The sequence below is a fragment of the Pseudonaja textilis genome, chromosome 3 (genome assembly GCF_049901715.1).
Source record: "Pseudonaja textilis isolate UNSWEBS1 chromosome 3, rPseTex1.2, whole genome shotgun sequence".
NCBI classification, from domain to species: Eukaryota; Metazoa; Chordata; class Lepidosauria; order Squamata; family Elapidae; genus Pseudonaja; species Pseudonaja textilis.
In genome coordinates this window covers 165,639,297-165,659,388 of record NC_141992.1, presented here as the reverse complement: position 1 = coordinate 165,659,388, position 20,092 = coordinate 165,639,297, and the positions used below count along the sequence as shown (strand labels likewise).

Below are 20,092 nucleotides of genomic sequence, written 5' to 3'. Positions count from 1 at the left end.
CAATAATTCCTCTGTAGAACTGTATCAGCAGCTCCTTGGGCAGTTTGAGCTTTCTGAGTTAAGAAAGAACATTCTTTGTTGTACTTTTTTGATGACATTCTTGATGTTATGTGTCCATTTTAGGTCTTGAGATATGGTAGAACCTAGAAATTTGAAGATCTCTACTGTTGCTCCTGTGTTTAGTATTGTAAGAGGTGGTAGTATGGGAGGATTTCTAAAGTCTACCACCATTTCTATGTTTTTGAGTGTGATCAGTTCCAGATTGTTCTGGTCGCACCACGAGGCAAGTTGTACAACCTCCCGTCTGTATGCAGATTCATCATTGCCTCGAATGAGACCAATCACTGTTGTATCATCTGCAAACTTTAGTAGTTTAACAGATGGCTCATTTGAGATTCAGTCATTGATATATTGGGAGAAGAGGAGTGGCGAGAGCACTCAGCCTTGGGTGAGGTGGGGAGGGCTGTGCTAATTGTACAGGTATCAAATGTGATTCTGCCTAGCTTCACCTGCTGCTTCCTGTCTGTTAGGAAGCTTATGTCCACTTAAAAGTGTGTTCAGGTACCACTAGTTGATTTAATTTAGTTAGAAGAATGTCTGGAATGATGGTATTGAATTCTGAACTGAAGTCTACAAAGAGACCCTTGCATAGGTCTTTGGAGATTCAACATGTTGTAGGATGTAGTGCAAAGCTATTTAACAGCATCATCTGTCAATCTATTTGCTTGGTATGCAAATTGCAGGGGGTCTAACAGCGGATCTGTGATAGTTTTCTCTGTCCCCTTTCAAGGGACTTGTTCCAGAAAATGCTGAACATTTAAGAAGAAAAGATAGCACCCACTCTTTGAAAGCAGAGAATATAATCAGAATTAGCAACAATGCTCTTTTTGTCAAAAACAAAAACCTACTTTTTGATAGTACTCTGCCTTACAGTACATGTTTCTTAAGTCAGAATTCATGCCTTCTTCTATCAGAAGAAATACAAGTAGTCCTTGACTTACAACAGTGATTGATCAAAGTTTCTGTTGCTAAACAAGACAGTTAAGTGAGCTTTGCTCCATTTTATGACCTTTCTTGTCACAGTTGTTAAATGAATCTGGCTTCGCCATTAACTTTGCTTGTCAGAAGGTACCAAAAAGTGATCACACTGCAACTGTCCTAAATACGTGCCAATTGCTAAGTGTCTGAACTTTGATCACATGAGCACTGGGATGCTGCAATGGTCCTAAGTGTGAAAAGCCGTCATAAGTTAGTTTTTTCAGTTCCATTGTAACTTCAAATGGTCAATAACAAATGTTTGTAAGTCAAGTACTGCCTGTAATATAGAACCTGAAAGGTCTAAGACTTATACTCTCTGTCTGTCTGTCTGTCTGTCTGTCTGTCTGTCTGTCTGTCTACCACAGTTTTGGAAGCCCTCACAGTAAACCAGTAATATGTTGCTTCTTTTGGCTATATGGAATTCACTGTTTTTCTTTCATTTTAGACTCAAGTTGGAGAGTTTCTAGGAGACAACGATAAATTTAACAAGGAAGTTATGTATGCATATGTGGATCAGCATGACTTTTCTGCAAAGGATTTTGTTTCTGCTCTGCGTATGTTTTTGGAAGGCTTCCGTCTTCCAGGAGAGGCTCAGAAAATAGATAGATTAATGGAGAAATTTGCTGCTAGATACTTGGAATGTAATCAAGGGTAAGCAATTTTCTCTTCTATTTTTTTTAAACCAGATAATGGGAAAATGTTTCTTAAAACCAGATAATGGGAAAAATATTTTGTTCTCTCTCTTTCTGCATCTATTTTTACAGGCAAACTCTGTTCGCTAGTGCAGACACTGCATATGTCTTGGCGTATTCAATTATTATGTTGACAACAGATCTCCATAGCCCACAAGTATGTTTTATAAATCTCTTAAAATGCCTTTAAATGAAGAATTAAACATATAGACATTTCCATTACTACTCTTTCCTTCTTATTTGGTCATTAATGCTGTCTTTAAACAAGTATTTCTTTTGTGTCTTATCTCCTTTTCCCCTCCCTTAACTGGTACACATTTTCAGTAGCAAATAATCTCTGCTTCTGAAGTTTCAGTTCTATTTTCTGTGTGTTCAATTACCTCTGTTTCCATTATTTTTATCTACAAACTGTAAGCAGATTGTCAAAAGCAGGGAATTAGGTACAAAATAGTTGGAAACTCTATTCTAGCTGTTCCTAAAAGAAGGATGAATTAATCTGGTGTATAGACAATCAGATGCTTTCGTAGCATTTATGTATTCATTACATTTCTATATTGTTCAGTAGCCTCTTGTGGCAGTTCACAAAGTTCAAGGTTCATATTCCAAAATTCTTAAATAATAAAAAATGTATAAAGAGCAAAGTCCAAGTAACACACCAAAATTGCCAAGATCTAAAAAGCATAAAATGTTTTTAAAATTGAAAGAATAAAAAACATGAAAGAAGAATGAAGTATTCAATGGGTACCAAAAAGATTGCAAAGCAAATCTCTGGGAGCAGGAATTCTTAAACCTGACCACCAGGATTGAAAAAGTTCCTTACTAACAGCTTCACTAATACAATTTTTTTTATCCAGATTGAATCAGAATGTTTTTAAATACAAACTAAAAAGTTGTGGGTACTGCCATAAATATACTAACTGTATAGCCACAATGATATAGCACTATCACTGTAATGTCATAAGACTAAAATATGGCATGATGTAGTAAATAAAATGAATACTGAAATGTGTAGATTAGCAACCTCTTTCTTTAGATCAAATTAGTCTCTGATTTATCTTCTACTAGATTCTGATTAGCATTCATAAATTCTAATTTAATAAAACTTCTTTCTTTTATCTATAATACTGGAATGTTACTCCTAACTTTTAGGTAAAGAATAAAATGACCAAAGAACAATACATTAAGATGAACAGAGGTATCAATGATAGTAAGGATCTTCCTGAAGAATATCTGTCAGCTATTTATAATGAAATAGCAGGAAAGAAGATCTCAATGAAGGAAACAAAAGAACTAACAATACCCACAAAAACAAGTAAACAAAGTAAGTATCTACAGAAGACTATTATTCACAGGATAACTGCTGGCTCTTTCTGGTTGGTACTCTGATGATTTCAGTTGCATCCAGAAACTAACTAGCAGCCAGTCCAGTAGTAGTAGTCCTACATGGGCAAACCTTGATATACTGATAACTGCCTAGGTCACTGTATGTTGTATCAGCTCTAGCCTTCACATATTCAAGAACAGCTTCTTTGATTATTGATAACATAAAGAGCTACCAAAAGAATGTTAAATAAAAAGTCAAATAGCAAAATATTTAATGTAGTTTACGACAAAAGATTATCTTTATTTAAAGTATTTGGATGTGAATATAGTTAAATGATTTCAATATTCTTTGTGATATGAATGGTAAATAATTTCATTAGAATAATTTGCTTGCAGGTGTAGCTAGTGAAAAGCAGAGAAGACTACTTTATAATTTAGAAATGGAGCAAATGGCTAAAACAGCGAAAGCTTTGATGGAAGCAGTAAGCCATGTTCAAGCTCCTTTTACAAGCGCAACACACTTGGAACATGTAAGACCCATGTTCAAGGTAAATCTTTTCAAGTTTCTCATTGTTGCATGTTTCATATGGGGAAGTTAACATTTTTCAGTTTCAAATCATCTGAAGAATAGATCTTTTTGGTTCTTAATTTTAGGCAAATCAAAATGTGTTAACAGTATGGTATTATAAATTTGATAATATAAGTTAGATTGTATTTTTAGTATGAGTTAGAGAAGTGTACATTTTTATCAACCTTTCACTCATACACACACAGACAGGTACACACTCACATACATATATGAATCTCTGCATGGGGTATATATTTTGTCAAAAATTAAAATGTGACATACAATTTTTTAAATTCTGTTTTTTAGTTAGCCTGGACACCATTCCTAGCCGCATTCAGTGTGGGTTTGCAAGATTGTGATGACACAGAAGTTGCCTCTCTTTGCCTGGAAGGAATTCGTTGTGCAATAAGGATAGCGTGCATTTTCAGTATCCAGGTAATACTAAATTCTAAAGTTTCATAGAACAAGTTTTGGTTCTAAGAATAGTAAATAGTATTAAAGGTAGTTTTGCAAATTGAAAGCAATCTTTAATTTCTAACTTCAAACCAATTATGTGTACTAACTTCAAAGTAATACGGTTATTGGTTAAAGGCACTGAGGTTGTCAGCTGGAAAGGGTTCGAGACCTGAGCGTCATGAGACAGGGTGAGCTCCCATTACTTGCTCCAGCCCCTGCCAACCTAGCAGTTAAAAAACATGCAAATTCATGGGAAGGGGACAGTGTTCTCTGTAGTTCAGCATATAATCATGCCAGCCACATGACCACGAAAGCATCTTTGGATAATGCTAGCTCCTTCAGCTAAGAAATGGAAATGAACATGGCCCCATAAAGTTAGACACAATTAGATAGGGGAAACCTTTACCTTCTAAGTGAAATCATACCAGTATTATGTGGATGCACAGAATTTTTTAATGCAAGACCAGACACTAACATCTCAATAATGCTTCATTTATTTTGGACCATACTAATCTCTTTTGGCTAACGCCATTCCAAACAGTATTTGGTGGTTTCCAGAAATAATTTTTCAAAACTGGAAGTGGTATGAGATAGACTGGAATGATCTGACTCCCAGTCAGGCCTCTTTGTTTTGCACACAATAGCTGGAACACCTCAGACTTTCCAGTTCAGAGAATTTACTTTTGGAAACTATCCATTTGCTGCTGGGCTACAAATATAGGAAGTTTGACCTAGATCAGAGAGAGAACATTCATGAGGTCTCAATTCATTCTGTTCCTGAATCATCAGATTTTGCATGTCCCATCAGATTTTGCATGTTATAACATGTATTTAAGTTGATAAACTTGCACCTTAATTTTATTCATAAATGAAATTGACGCACAACAGTTATATTACAATGTATCCCAACACAGGTAGGTAGGTAGGTTTTGTTTTAACAAGCAAAGCACCAACAAACGTTCAAAAATATTTTCAGTTAGAGAAAAATCATACTTTTGACTACCTTTCCAGGTTCTGTGCTTTTCATTAGGGAAAGTAGACAGTAACTCAGGAAAGTAAGTTGAACAGGTTTTTTTGAGAAAAACATTCGATTTTGGTAGTGAGGTGACTTGTGAATTATATGAGATTAATTCAGTGAATTGCAGAAAATAATAAAGAGGTTGGGAGAGAACTGAAAGAGAAAAAACTAAAATAAAGAGATAAGATCTAAGATTTGAGAAGATGTTTTTTTAAACAAATAGATAAAATATACACATGTAGTCCTTGACTTACAACTATTTGTTTAGTGACTGTTCGAAGATACAGCAGTATCTTGAAAAAAGTGACAGGACCATTTTTGAAACTTAGAACTGTTGCCGCATTCACATGGTCATGAGATCAAAATTTGGATGCTTGGCCACTGGCATGTATTAATGCTACATGCTACACTTGATTTATGACGGTTGCAGAGTCCTGGGGTCATATGATCGCCTTTGCTACAAGCAAAGTCAATGGGGAAATCAGATTCACTTAAAAACCACGGTTCTAATTTAGCAACGTCAGTGATTCACTTAACAGCTGGGACAAGAAAGGTGATTAAAATGGGGCAAAACTCACTTAACAACTGTCTTACTTAGCAACAGAAATTTGGGGTTCAGTTGTGGTCGTGACACAAGTACTATCTATATAATGCATTTTTGAGTATAAAATGTGAGCAGCCAGTTTTAGTTCATCCACTTTCCTTAATTTGCTTGCTTTAGTTTTCACTTTGATTTCTATGTACGCAGAACTATTATATTTAAAAATTATAAGATGGAATAAATATTAAGAAACTGAAACAGATTATTTCTTTCTCTCTATAGCTTGAGAGGGATGCTTATGTCCAAGCACTAGCAAGATTTACTTTACTTACTGTGAGTTCTGGTATAACTGAAATGAAGCAGAAGAATATTGACACAATAAAAACACTAATTACTGTGGCTCACACCGATGGAAATTATTTGGGAAATTCTTGGCATGAGGTAGATTAACTTTTCAAATATATATAATAATTGACATTATGTAATATTAAATGCAACATTATTATAAATTTAAATTACATAAAATTAATTAAATTACATAAGATTACACTACTGTCATATGTTTGCTTAATATTGCCTATTGGAAAGCAAACTCCAAAAGGAAACTGGATGGTTAACCACTTGCTTATTGACTATTTGTTTAGCAATTGTTCAAAGTTGTGACAATGCTGAAAAAAGAGACCTTGAAATTCCAGACAAAACAGCACCCCCTCAGTCACATGATTGCAATCTGGACACTTGGCAACTGGCTCACAATTATAATATTTCCAGCATCCCATAGTCACATAATTGCCATTTGCAACCTTCTTTGCTAGCTTCTTGTGAATTTCATTGTACGTATACTGTGTATATACGTACAATGACAATAAGGAATTCAATTCTTACAAGCAAAGTCAATGGAGAAGCTGGCTGGGAAGATCACAGGTGGCTCCAGTAAGTTCTTCACACTCCTTTGGCCTGGCAACAGCCACCACCCCCCAACCCCTGCTGCTCTTGCATTGCATCTCACAGGCCGTTCAACCATTTCCTGGCAGGGGGTGCTCAGCAGCCCCACCACATTCATGGGCTGCTCTCATGTGCCCACCTGGCAACAGCCACTCCAGGCTCCAACATGCTCTTATCGAGCCTTGCAAGCCATTCACATAGCCTCCCCTGCCTAACAACAGCTAAACTTGGCTCTGCCATTTTGTATCATGTTTTACCTACCTGCCAGCCTGCCTGAAAGCCACCTGGGACTCAGTTAATGACTTGAGATCCTCATTTAATGATGGCAATAGGGGTTGCCTGGATTGCTATCACTAAACAATAAAGTCATGTGACATCACTCTTTATGACCACATAGCTCAGCAACAGAAATTTTTGTTCCAATTACTGTTGTTAACTGAGGGCTACCTATAGTGCTTTAAAGCTGTAGTGAAATTATTTCTAAAACATGAGCCTTTGTGGATTGTTTAGTTAATTTGTAGCATTATTTTCTTAATTCAAGATTTTGAAATGCATCAGTCAGCTTGAATTAGCACAATTAATAGGTACTGGAGTAAAACCACGTTACATATCTGGGACTGTGAGAGGCCGAGAAGGTTCATTTACAGGAACAAAGGATCAGGCTCCTGATGAATTCGCAAGCCTAGGACTTGGTATGTATTGTAACTCCTAATTGAGTGGAACAATTTCTTTAACAACATAATACCTATTTTTGACATAAATACGTCAGTGTATTTTCTCTGAAAGAATAAAATGTGGAAGAATTATGATACTTACAAATGTATCTTTTTAGTCTCTAAATAGCTTTATTATTGGCATCTCATTTTAGTACTATACCTAGAGGGAAATATTGCTAGAATCTCCACGTCTATGTCTTATTTAGAAAAGGGTGAATAGGAACCAGTTCATATTTACTGTTTCAAAAATGACATGCCCTTTGCATGTACAGTTTAGCTTTAATCCACTAAGGTAATTCAACAGCTGATACCATTAGGAAATACTGAGGAATGGTTGTACAAACAAAATGTTCAGGGGAAAATGATTTGGGATTATGTAGGAACATCTCCATAATATGAAAAGTGTTTGATAAAAAGTAATGCTCATAAAGAAATCATTTTTAGACATAGATGGAATAACTACATATGTTTATTCTCCTCTGCTATTAAATTACAATATGTAATCCCAAACACCAAGCACATTATCAGCTTCTAACAAACTGTCCTAAGGTCATGTTTTAGATCCTTATTCATCAACCTTGGATGAAGTGCTCAATTATCCTTCCATGTTTGCAAGCTGAAAATTTCCTCAACCCCAAGCAATGCACTTCACAGAAAACTTTTAATATATTGCTGGGGGTTTTGGTGCTGATTAGAATTGTTAATCCTGTAAACCTTCATAGCATAACTGATCCTTGTATTACTTCAAGGGACAGAAGATCTTTAATTAGTGTGACTGGTGGCTGGCATAATTTCCCTTACTTATGACAGCTAGCTGCATTGGTGTAAAAAACAGAGTTCTGATATTCTGATTCTGTTATTGCGTGCTCTTGTGAATAAGGGTATTCTTCAATTAGACCAGCAGTAGAAATAGCCTTTATTTATTAGAGTTCAAAAAGCTGTAACATTGATCAGATGCCTACTTATTTCCATCAGTGACTCATTTCTTCTGCTCTGCTACTGTTTAATTTTTAAATAATGATAAATTAGATGGAAATAAGTTCAATATATCCTTTTAGTCTTTATTCATAGTATTGCGAGGTAGACAATATGAGGTTAATATGCAACCTCAAATATATCATTTCTTTTGTAAAAAAATTTTGGGTAGCGGTCATTTTGTCAATGCTATTTTAGTAATGTAGTAAACATACCTTTAATTATTTACAGAGTAAATTTTCTCTCACAATCCATATTCTTTTTTAATGATGTGTTTTACAGTTGGAGGAAATATGGACTGGAAGCAGATTGCAAGTATTCAAGAATCTATTGGAGAAACTAGTTCACAAAGTGTTGTTGTTGCTGTAGACAGGTAATTTATCTAGCATCAGAATTTGCTCTCTAGAAAATAGTATTCTTTGTTCAAGTGTACAAGTGGTAGCATAGTCATATTTATAAAGCATTGTAAAAAAAATTAAAATGAAAGGAAAACTAAACCATTTAGGTGGTTTACCTGTATGTTTGCGTACTTATGAGAGTGGTGAAATGAAAATATTCTTTTCTTTTCATGTTTCTTTTAACTTCATACCTATTTTCAGAGGTAGAAATTGTAATATTCCCTTCATGTTTACTGGTATAATTCTTTTGTAACCTAATTTGTACTGAAGAAAACATGTCACAAAAATTATTGCACAATTTTATTTTATTTACAGAATATTTACAGGATCTACTAGACTAGATGGAAATGCTATTGGTAAGCATTAGTTTAGATATGGTTGAACATAAATTCTGTAATAAAGAATGAATTAATTGGCATTTTAGAAATAATAAGTAGATTGTGTTTGGATTTAACAGTGGATTTTGTCAGGTGGCTTTGTGCTGTTTCTATGGATGAATTATTGTCTGCAACTCATCCCCGGATGTTCAGCCTACAAAAAATAGTAGAGATTTCTTACTATAACATGGGGCGAATAAGGCTACAGTGGTCTAGAATATGGGAAGTTATTGGAGATCATTTCAATAAGGTATGTCAGAGTATATTATATATTCTTATTTTTTAAAAAACAAGTTTTATTCAGTTTTCCATATTTTAACATCTCTTTTTAGTGAACAGCATGATTACAGGTTTCACATATACATACAAATATGACCATGATTACATATTCAATTTTTATATCCAATTCCTTATCTTAACAGTGCTTTTATATATTTTCTATTTTATTGTATTATTCCAAATATTTATCTCATTATTTAATTCACTTACGATAACTTCATAATCATTATACTTTAGTACTTTTAACTGTCACATTTGTATATTTCATCTTAAATTCTAATTAAAAAAGACACTTCTTCTATAAATTGGTTTCCCCCCCTGAAATCTCAATATAAGTGCGCCACCTCTAAGTTATAAATTCATTTATTTTCACCCCTTTTAAATCTCGTTAAAACATTTTACATTATTACCTAAAACATTAAACTTAATAATCCCTTTAAAACTACATGGCATATATAAATCAGATTCTGCATGATTTTTCTCCTTTTAAATTTCATTAAATTTCCCGCCTCCAAAAAGGGCATTTTAATCTACTCATTCAAACAGTAAAACAATCCTAAGCCCTAAAGTTAATTCCATTTCAGCTCTCTTCCTATATCATTTCATTTATTTCCATATATTTAATACACATATTCCATTCATATTTAAACCAAAAAAGCCAACATTCCAATCTTAAAAATATTTCAATATATCTAATATACTTATTCCATTATTTGTTACAATTATCTCTCTACGTAAACAAGAAGAGCATTAGATTCCATTATCCAAAAAATAACAATTCTGTTTTTCCATCTTGTCAGTCTATATGTCCCTATTTTGTAACTATAAATTTATTTATATTATCCCTCAATACCTTGCAGAATCCCCTTTCTATATAATAATCACCCATTATCTCTGTATCCAATTAAGGATTTCCCCATTTTTTTACAATTCCCATATTTCTTTGTTTCCAAATCCTGTTTCTTGTCCCTTCTTCCCCCCTGTCTTTTTTAATTTGTTCTTTCACTCCAGTTTTTATCCCTCTCTCTATTTATAGCTTCCTTTCGCCCTTTGAATTTCTGCTGACTGTTTTTCCTTTTTTTAATTTTTTGGATATTCCCCTTTTTATTTAATTTCTTAAATATCCTGTATTTATTTCCAACTCTTTTCTTCTTTCTTTCAAGAGTTCTTGGTTCTTGATGATCACTAAAGATGGTCTGTTCTATGATTTTCTCCACCTCCTTTTCTGCCTTTTGTCTTTGTTGTTCATATTCTGCTGTCACATTTTCACTAAATTTTAAAGCAAAACCCAGCGATTCACCTCGTTCTTGTAGTGTTTCTTTCATTTTTCTGAGTTCAATTTTTAATGCCAGAAGAGAAATCGCCATTTTACAACCTTCTAATTCGCAATTTAATCCAAATAGTATCTTTAAAGTTTATTTCCAACAGTCAACTTTTCTTCCTCTCAAGTTTTTAAGTCTCTGCTAATCCAGTGCCAAATTCATGTCAGAATCAGCAACTAATCCAAAGGCAGAATCTTCCTAATTCTTTCTTTGTTACAATGTTTCAATTTTTCAAAGTTCTTGCTTTATTGTATCAATTTCCATGCAATTTCAAGAAAGTTTTTGAAACTTTTAAGTTTTTTAAAAGAAAAGAGTTTTTTAAAAGAAAAACAAGTTGAGTTTAATTGAGATGGCACTCCTTATTATACTAAGTCTTCACCCCCTCTTTTCTTTTTTCTTCTCTATTATTCAGAGCTTTTTAAACCATAATTCTCCGACAAGAAAAAGATCAAATCCGGTTGATATTAAATTTCCTCTTTAACAGTCTATAGTTCAGCTTTATTAGTGCCAATATAAAATCAAAGTATACTTATCCAAGTTGATTATATAGTTCCTTCTCCAGTTTCTACCTTTTGCGGTTTTGAAGCTATCAAAAGGAATTCACACCTTTTTTTGTTCTCTTTCTCTTTCGCCGCTTAGATCCTCTCTTAAAGATTCTTTGAAATGTTAATCCTGGGGGTATCTTCCATTTGATTATATAGTCCCGTACCTCCTGCTGTTTGCTTCTTTCTCTCTCTCCTGCACAATCTTATTCCAGTCTAATCCCTTCAGGGTGGCCATTTTAGATCACCGCTTCTGGCATCTTCGGGAGGGAGCAATTGCCAAGCTGGGGAGGGGATTTGTGACTCTCCTCTACCCAGCTGACGGTCTCCCCTTCCTCCACCACTCCTACGAGGTAGCTTCTGCCCCAAATCCAAAGGATTGGGGCTCTCTGACGCCAAAGTACGAACCAAAGCTGTGCATGATCACGGTCAGCGGTCCATCTTTGGGGAAGCTCAAAACAGGACTTATTTTTGTTACCTTTTCATTAACTCTCACATCCAACAAATATAACCAAAAAAGAAGATAACCAGGAAATATAAATAATCAAAACATACTATTTTCATAGGAGTCCATCCACACTAGTAGTCCCCTGAGCCCACGGGAACAGAAAGATATTTAGTGTCCCACAAGAGCTAAGCAGAGTTGAAAGCTCCACACCTCAGGAAAATTGCTCTATGACATAGGCCTGCCATCAAAAAAGAGCACCCACTCTCCTCAGTTCATATAGGATAGAGACCTTCAGTATCAGGCTATACCTGTGTCTCTCAAATTGGGAGAGACAACTTTATATATAAGAAAACAATCACAGTTGGACCTAGAATTGTATTGGCAATCAGTGTGCCAAAGGTTGCATCCATATTACACTAACCCTTTTAGGATGTGCGTTGCTGCATTATGAACTGCAATTATATACTGAAGTTTTAGACAGCAATAAAATTATTCTACTAAACATTGTTGCTGGAAAGAAATACTAAGCATTGTGATATTTTACATAATTTTGTAATGTTTTTGTCAAATGTAGATTTAACATGTAGGTTATATTCGTTATAGAAGGCTATTTTCATTTTTTTATAGCTAACATTGTATTTCATTGTGCTTTCTAATGTGGCTTTGCTAGGTTGGCTGTAATCCCAATGAAGATGTAGCTATTTTTGCTGTAGATTCCTTAAGGCAATTATCAATGAAGTTCTTAGAAAAAGGGGAACTTGCTAATTTCCGATTCCAAAAGGATTTCTTAAGACCATTTGAACACATCATGAAGAGAAATAGGTATTGACAATCATTCTGAAATCTAAACACAAGGAATGAATCAATTTCTTGGTTTTTCTTTCCTTTTTTGTTATATTGTTATAATTCTTGATGTATTTTATTCAATACATTGTACAGTATTAGTTAAAACAGTTTATTGTTTAGATTACTTGGAATACTGAGAATAAAAGAAAGAAATAAGTCTATCAGTACTAATTAAATTTAATATATTTATATTAAAGGTATATTTGGCTTTTTCATACAAAAGTAGAAAAAACAAGTTGCTGCAGATTACATCAAAGTACTAGAATTAAGTCAATTTTAATCAGTATATGTATTTATTTGTGAAATTCATTTTAGATCACCAACCATTCGTGACATGGTTGTCCGTTGCATAGCCCAGATGGTAAATTCCCAAGCAGCAAATATACGATCAGGTTGGAAGAACATTTTCTCCGTTTTTCATTTGGCTGCATCTGATCAGGATGAAAGTATAGTGGAACTGGCATTTCAGACTACCGGCCACATTGTCAGTGAGTACCAATAATATTTATAGAATAGTTCCAAGAGATGTAATATTTTGTCCTTAGAAACTGGGACACCATAGCTTCTTCCATTGCCTTAGGCACAAAGCTCCTTGGAACCATCATTCTCTCTCTCTAGGAAGGAGGCAGTGGCAAACTATTTCCAAAATTTATTTAATTATTAGATTTTTATCCTGTCTTGATTACTTTATAAGTAACTCAAGACAAGGAATATATATAATACTCCTTTCTGCTCCTCTTTTTCCCCACAACAACAGTCCTGTGAGGTGGAATACTGCGGAGAACTTGTCCAGGCAGTAGCTAAGAGTCAATGCTGAATCAAAGGCACAAAAATAATTTTCAGTTTTAGGTAATCTTAAAAAGTAATAGTTATGTTTATTGATATTTGATGTCTTATGTTTATCTTAAATGCTATCAATATTTCATTATTTTGCTGTAGTAATGATTATATCTTGTTTTAAAAATGAACTTTTTGGAACATTACACATATTCTTTCTTTTAGCAATTGTGTTTGAAAAACATTTCCCAGCAACCATAGATTCCTTCCAGGATGCAGTAAAATGCTTGTCTGAATTTGCATGTAATGCAGCTTTTCCTGACACAAGTATGGAAGCTATTCGCCTTATTCGTCATTGTGCAAAATATGTATCGGAAAGACCTCAGGTACAGTTTATTCTATGTCAGAATATTATTACTTGTGTCAGGTGTTGATTATATTCTATATTGAAAACTACATTTCAGCAGTTATAAAATGACGTATATGTTTGAAACCTTTTTTTTTATTTATCCTGAAATAATAAAATCTGTTTTGAAAACTTCTATTGTGTAAACTTCTATTTTTTTCTTAATTTTTTAATCTGGTCCATCATACTTCTATGTTTAGAAATAGACTTTTTGTGTGTAAAGTTTGGACCATGTTGTCTATCCACATAGAAATGCTAACAACTAAAGAGAACTAATGTTATACACCTGTCTTTACTTTTAAAGGCTTTCAGAGAATATACTAGTGATGACATGAATGTTGCTCCAGAAGACAGGGTGTGGGTGAGAGGCTGGTTTCCAATTCTCTTTGAGCTGTCCTGTATTATCAATAGATGCAAATTAGATGTAAGAACCAGGTAACAATCCATATTTGTCATTCAACATTATAAAGTATATATTTTAGTTGTAAGCTCCTGGAAAGTACTAGATGAGATATATTATTATTGCCACATTATTTATAACTAATCTAACTGTCAGCAAGAGACTGCATCTTGCAAAGAAACAAAGTAATGGGGATACATGCCAAATATATTATATTTTTATTCCACCTTTATAGTTCATGTATGTTCATGTATTTGCTTTAAAGACATTGTTACTCTAGTAAATTGTTGGAACTCTATTGAATATTGGTCTGGGGGAGAGAGAGAGATGGAGGGAGGAGGAGGGAGGAGAGAAAGAAAGAGAAAGACATGAAATGTGTGAGTGAGAATGTAGTATTTAATATTGTATATGATATGTGGGTGTGACTGTCTAGTTGTTTATATAAAAAAGTCAGCCTAATCTTTAAATTGAAATCTAAACCTGAATCATGCAGTAGTACTTTAAAACTAGGGTTATTCTCATGCATGTGGCATTTAAGCAGCAGTGTAAGCAAGTCAAACCAAAATATAAATAGCACATTATGAAGTGGACAGTAATTGGGATTTGAAAAGTCCACTACTAAAACGTAATCAATCCATGATTATAAACTTCCATTTTCTTTCCAAGTCCCTTTGCAACTTAATATTTTGGAATAGAAATGTTGCCAACTTAGCAATAACCTATGTGAGGTGAGAGAATAGGTCAAATTCTCAAAATTGTATGTCAGCACAGAAAATTACAGGTGACTTAAACAAAGATACATGCACCCAAATTCATAAGCCCAATATATAATAATCACTTGACTAGAAGTCAAAATGTTTGAATCAGTGTGTAGTTTCTATGAATATATTGACCAATAATACTTTTATGGATTGCATACAAGAATCCAATATATCAGGGACTGTTCTACTAACTTTCATTAGAGAAAGTTTCATATATCACCTGAATTTTGTATTGAATGAAGCAACCTTGCCCACATAAAATGCTTCTATCAGACTTTTAAGCTTTTCAGCTTCTTTTTTGTAATTGTTGTTTCTGGAAGGTTATATAGAGTTGTTTATAGGTAGTCCTTACCTATAGTAATATATAGTAATATATTACTGCAAAATATTACCTGTAAGATATTTGCCTACCTTTTCTGACTGTATCAATTTATGTTTAGCGATAGTTTAAAAGTAAGATCTGAAAGATCTAATTGGTAATTGTTTCTTATACTCTTTTTTATTTTAGAGGTTTAACGGTTATGTTTGAAATAATGAAAACGTATGGTCATACATATGAAAAGCATTGGTGGCAGGATTTGTTTCGAATAGTCTTCCGAATATTTGACAATATGAAGTTACCAGAACAGCAAACAGAGGTAAAAATAACATGAGAGCAGTTCATTTTTTTATTACTATTAACCTTTATGTTCATGTTGCATTTTATACCCATAAGCTGAGCAGGGAGCTGTCTGTATGATATCCATTTTTAAATTCTACTTCACGCTATCTTTATTGGCATGCTTTATATAAAGCTCTTTTCTGCATAATGGATGATTTTGAGTACATAGTCATGTACTAAAGCTTTTTGTAGATTGAATTGTTATACGAATGATCATTTTCTTTCTACATTGTTTTGATCCTTGTTCAGTTCCTGTTTTCTTCTGTTATGAATAGCTACTCATGCAACCAACTTAGATATTTTTAAGAATATCATGCAAAAGGAATCATCAGGATGTTTTAGCTTTAGGCAAAAGGAATCATTTGGATATTTTAGCATTAAAGGGAAGAGAAAATGAAGACAGACGGTTAACAAGGGCCAGTAGTGAAGATGCATTGATTTTTATTGTTAGGCCATGTCAGTTAAAAGTGAACTAAAGTGATGAGTTGGAATTTGACAAAAATGATATTTTGAAGAGATACTTAATTGTGCTATTTTACAACTGGATGCTTATTATTTGGCAATACTTCCATATGTAACTCCTTTTGTGATAGCTGTTCATTTAATAGAAATTATAATTTACATTAAGTTAAAATTAAGATTTTCAACTTGTACTAGTGAAGTTATCTCTGTGTGAGGTTGGATTGTTCAAATGAAGTCTGAAGCTTCATAACTGTTTATCTTTTTCTTTGAACCAAAAATATCCTGAATATGTGTAGTATTAGAAAATACTAAATGGCTCACACTTTCCACTATCAATTTAATAGCAAAGTTTCTGTGGTGGTGTTGAATACAGTTTTCACCTTGGGTTCAGAGTGCTTCATTGCTTTGCACACTTTAGTTTAGTTGATATCTAATAACCCAAATGATATTAAATGTTCATATAAATAATTAGCACATTTTCAAAGAAAATTTAATAATGTAGGAGCAAGTGAAAAACATTTTTATAGTTCTTTGGAAAAAAAAAACCGCTTCGGGCATGAAACAGCGCTGGCCGAAAATGCAAATGATCTCCAACGACCAGATGGAGAGAGCTAACGTTGGGAGATCGTAAAGTGATTTGGAGGCTAAAAGCCTGAAAAAACGAACTGGACTATATCCAAACCTGCTGAGTAATACTCCTGTTTTGGCCGAGGAAGAACAAAAAGCACTGCCTAGCCACTACGAGTCTGAGCAAAAACTGGGGAACGCTGGGGAGGAGTCCCGTGGAGGAGGAGGAGCGTTCCACAAATTAAGCCCAGCCTAGACATGCAGAAACTGAAGCACATCATTTTAGTGATCTAAAATCAGTGGTTTAAAATGTAAAAAGAAGCTGCCTTGCTCTCATAATTTCCTTTATGTTGCTGTTACATTAAAAGAAAATCATATTTGGTCTTTTCTAATCTCTTCTCAGCGCTCTGTTTAGGCTTCTCTTACATAATTGCTGTTGTTGTTTTTAATATTCTCCAAGTTTCCTGAATGACTTTGAATGCTCCTGGCTACTGTTCAGTATAATTAATACAATTATTATTATTAAGAAGGTCTCTCTGCTTTTTTCTCTAGAAAGCGGAGTGGATGACAACAACTTGCAATCATGCACTTTATGCAATTTGTGATGTATTCACACAGTATTTAGAAGTACTTAGTGATGTTCTTTTGGATGATATATTTGCTCAGCTGTACTGGTGTGTTCAGCAAGGTAAGATTGCATCAATTTGTTACAGACAATGCTTGCAATTTATTCTGTATAATATGAACAAGCTGATGCCTTGTTTGCATTTCAGACAATGAGCAACTAGCGCGGTCTGGTACAAACTGTTTAGAGAATGTTGTCATTCTGAATGGGGAAAAGTTTACCCTTGAAATCTGGGATAAGACTTGCAACTGTATGCTGGATATCTTCAAAACCACTATTCCCCATGCGTAAGATATTTTTCTTCTTATAAATATTTGGGAGCAAGTCTGCAAACAAATTCATATGTATGAAATATTAAACATGCATTAGCTATGTTTGTTTTGATATAATGAACATGCACATGTTTGTTTTATGACACATCTATATAGTCTCTGTATTGGATTTAGTCACACATAAGTATCTTGGAATTCTTATCCCTGTCAGATCTTTAACTAATTCATGCTCAGAGCAGCTCTATCTCTCATCTGCTTATGATTTTTTTTTTAATACTAGAGTGAGATGGTTTGGGCTTCTTTTCTGCTTTTTCTTAGTCATCTGAACTGAATTTGTTCAGATATGTGACTGGTGACCTTGTATAATCTTGTTGCCTAATAAACTAATTAAGACCTTCCATTCCCAAACAGCTTCTACTAATTGAGGAGCATTAAGATAACATTTCCAAATCTAATGATCATGCTTTTTTCCTCCTTTGCTAAAAGGAACTGTAAATTAAATAAAAGTGGTGAAAATATAAGAAAATATGCTATATTAACTTATAACCCAGGTAGGGGTTTTTTAATATACGTTTTGGACTCATTTTTGGTGAGAACGCCATTTCAGTTTTAAAACTGTTTTTATCTTAAAACGATGAAATATTCCTGTTTTAGAATTAAATAAAGTTGCTTTCTCTTTTCAAGGCTTTTAACTTGGCGACCAGTGGGAGAAGATACTGCTCCTCCATCTCCATCTTCTGGAAGAGAGAAACAGCTGGTATGTTTGAAAATAAAAATGTCAGGGAAAATATTTTGGAATACTCCTTTTCATCCTTATTTAAAAGTAATATTGGAAAAAATCATATGGTGGGATCTCACATCATGTAGAATAGAGAGAGATATGTAGCATTGTATGTTCTATGTGACATAGATTTCATGTACACCCAAAAGAAGAAAATGACCTATTTCTTGAACCGTGAAAGGGATATCATATAAATTTAATAAATAAATTTACCAGATTAGAAGACAAGTTAGTCCCTTATAGTATGTCATGTTATTGTAAATAAATCAAAACTGAAATTATATTGCTTAACTTCCTTGCAATTAACCTATTTACTTAGCTCCTTTTTGCTCATTAAAATAAGCTTATTATTTATTTATAGATTATTGTAAAAATTCTCAGTTCCAGAAAAAACTTCCCCTTTTCTCTTTTCCCTATTGCACACATTCCACTGGTGCCTTAAATTTACCAGCTGGCTACTGCGATCTTCCAGAGCTGAGTTGGAATCTGTACAAATGGAAGGGCCAAAAGGATTTGTTCCATTAGTACTTGTTGCTTTGTAAATGGAAAATAAATGTATTTGGCATATATTATAATTAAATATACAATTACATATTTCATAGTGTTCTGTACTTATCAGATAAATTAACCGAAAATCCTACTTCAAAGCAAGTTCACTTGTGTTTAAGTTTGTTTGCCAAACCCATATGAGATAATTTTTGTCTTTTATTTTCAGGATGCCACATCACAAAAATCTGTAGATATCCATGATTCTGTGCAACCAAAATCGTTAGATAGACGTCAGTTTCAGCCTATTGTAGGGTTGCCTGCAAATGAGGAGGTCAGCAAAAACAAACCTATAGCAAGTAAGAAGAAATGTTTTTAAAGTGTTATTTGATAATCTGCATTTGTTTCTATGTTTGTGAGTTTTTCCTTCTGACAGGTTGCTGTTTGTGTTAGAAATAACTCTTGAAATTCTATAAGCATTGAGAATGAATATTACAAAAAGTGCTTGAATTGCTAAGATTCCTGGAAGTTAGGAAGAGATTCTCACCTGTGATGCTGTTTACATTTCTCCAGATGAGCTGTTCAGAGCATCCATTGTTTGGGGATGATGCTTCTGTCGCTTGTTTGATAGGCTGGGCTTTAACTGAGAGGACGCTCCTCCTCCTCCACAGGACTCCTCCCTAACATCCCCAGTTTTTGCTCAGCCTTCGTGGATATAGGCAGCTTAATTTCCTTTCCCTTGGCCGGAATAGCAAAGGCTTCAAAAGGAGACAACAAAAAGGTTTGCTTTTAAACTTTAAGCAACTCCTTTAAGGCTTTTAGTTTCAATGAGTTAAGCAGCTCCCTATGATATATAACTCGAGCCAAGGGAGCTTCAGATAATGATCTCTTGCCCCCAGGATGATCAGAGGTGATAACACCTCAGCCGCATGGCTAACAACTCACATTACGATCTTTTCAAGCTGAGCTGCTACGATCACTGCCACCCGTGCCCGACGGGAGAGGCACCATTTTAAAAGGGCCCAAGGCTTTTTTCTCTCCCCTGGGAAGTGTTGCTGAGCCGATTTAACTCATTACGCGCCTAAAGAGATAACGGCTGGCGCTATTGCAGACCCACTAACCATGCGGGAACTGTGAGAGGCTTTTCTTTCCCCAAGCAGGAGTCTCCTTCCTGGAACCTGAGGGAAATCACCCTAATACATATGTGTGTGTGTGTGTGTGTGTGTGTAGATAGATAGATGATAGATAGATAGATAGATAGATAGATAGATAGATAGATAGATAGATAGATAGATATTCAGATATAATTATTCTATTTTGGACCCTCATTAAGGAGGAAACTGTTGGCTTATGCCCTCACAGAATTAAACACCAGCACCACAGCGAGCATCAAGGCCCGTATCCACCTGT

At 34.3% G+C, this 20,092-nt stretch overlaps 1 protein-coding gene across 2 annotated transcripts in view; it reads left to right on the top strand.

Moving 5' to 3' along the window:
- ARFGEF1 (ARF guanine nucleotide exchange factor 1) overlaps window positions 1–20,092 on the top strand; it is a 68,997-nt gene that overhangs the window by 37,534 nt on the left and 11,371 nt on the right. For both annotated transcript variants that reach the window (XM_026706109.2, XM_026706108.2), the window contains exons 16-34: window positions 1,484–1,689; window positions 1,803–1,887; window positions 2,880–3,051; window positions 3,450–3,601; window positions 3,928–4,056; window positions 5,919–6,077; window positions 7,123–7,273; window positions 8,555–8,645; window positions 8,986–9,026; window positions 9,128–9,297; window positions 12,309–12,460; window positions 12,800–12,972; window positions 13,487–13,647; window positions 13,972–14,102; window positions 15,337–15,466; window positions 17,071–17,206; window positions 17,292–17,430; window positions 18,100–18,172; window positions 18,912–19,041. In XM_026706109.2, coding sequence (XP_026561894.2) covers window positions 1,484–1,689; window positions 1,803–1,887; window positions 2,880–3,051; window positions 3,450–3,601; window positions 3,928–4,056; window positions 5,919–6,077; window positions 7,123–7,273; window positions 8,555–8,645; window positions 8,986–9,026; window positions 9,128–9,297; window positions 12,309–12,460; window positions 12,800–12,972; window positions 13,487–13,647; window positions 13,972–14,102; window positions 15,337–15,466; window positions 17,071–17,206; window positions 17,292–17,430; window positions 18,100–18,172; window positions 18,912–19,041 — 2,581 coding nt within the window. The remainder of the gene's footprint in view (window positions 1–1,483; window positions 1,690–1,802; window positions 1,888–2,879; window positions 3,052–3,449; window positions 3,602–3,927; window positions 4,057–5,918; window positions 6,078–7,122; window positions 7,274–8,554; window positions 8,646–8,985; window positions 9,027–9,127; window positions 9,298–12,308; window positions 12,461–12,799; window positions 12,973–13,486; window positions 13,648–13,971; window positions 14,103–15,336; window positions 15,467–17,070; window positions 17,207–17,291; window positions 17,431–18,099; window positions 18,173–18,911; window positions 19,042–20,092) is intronic.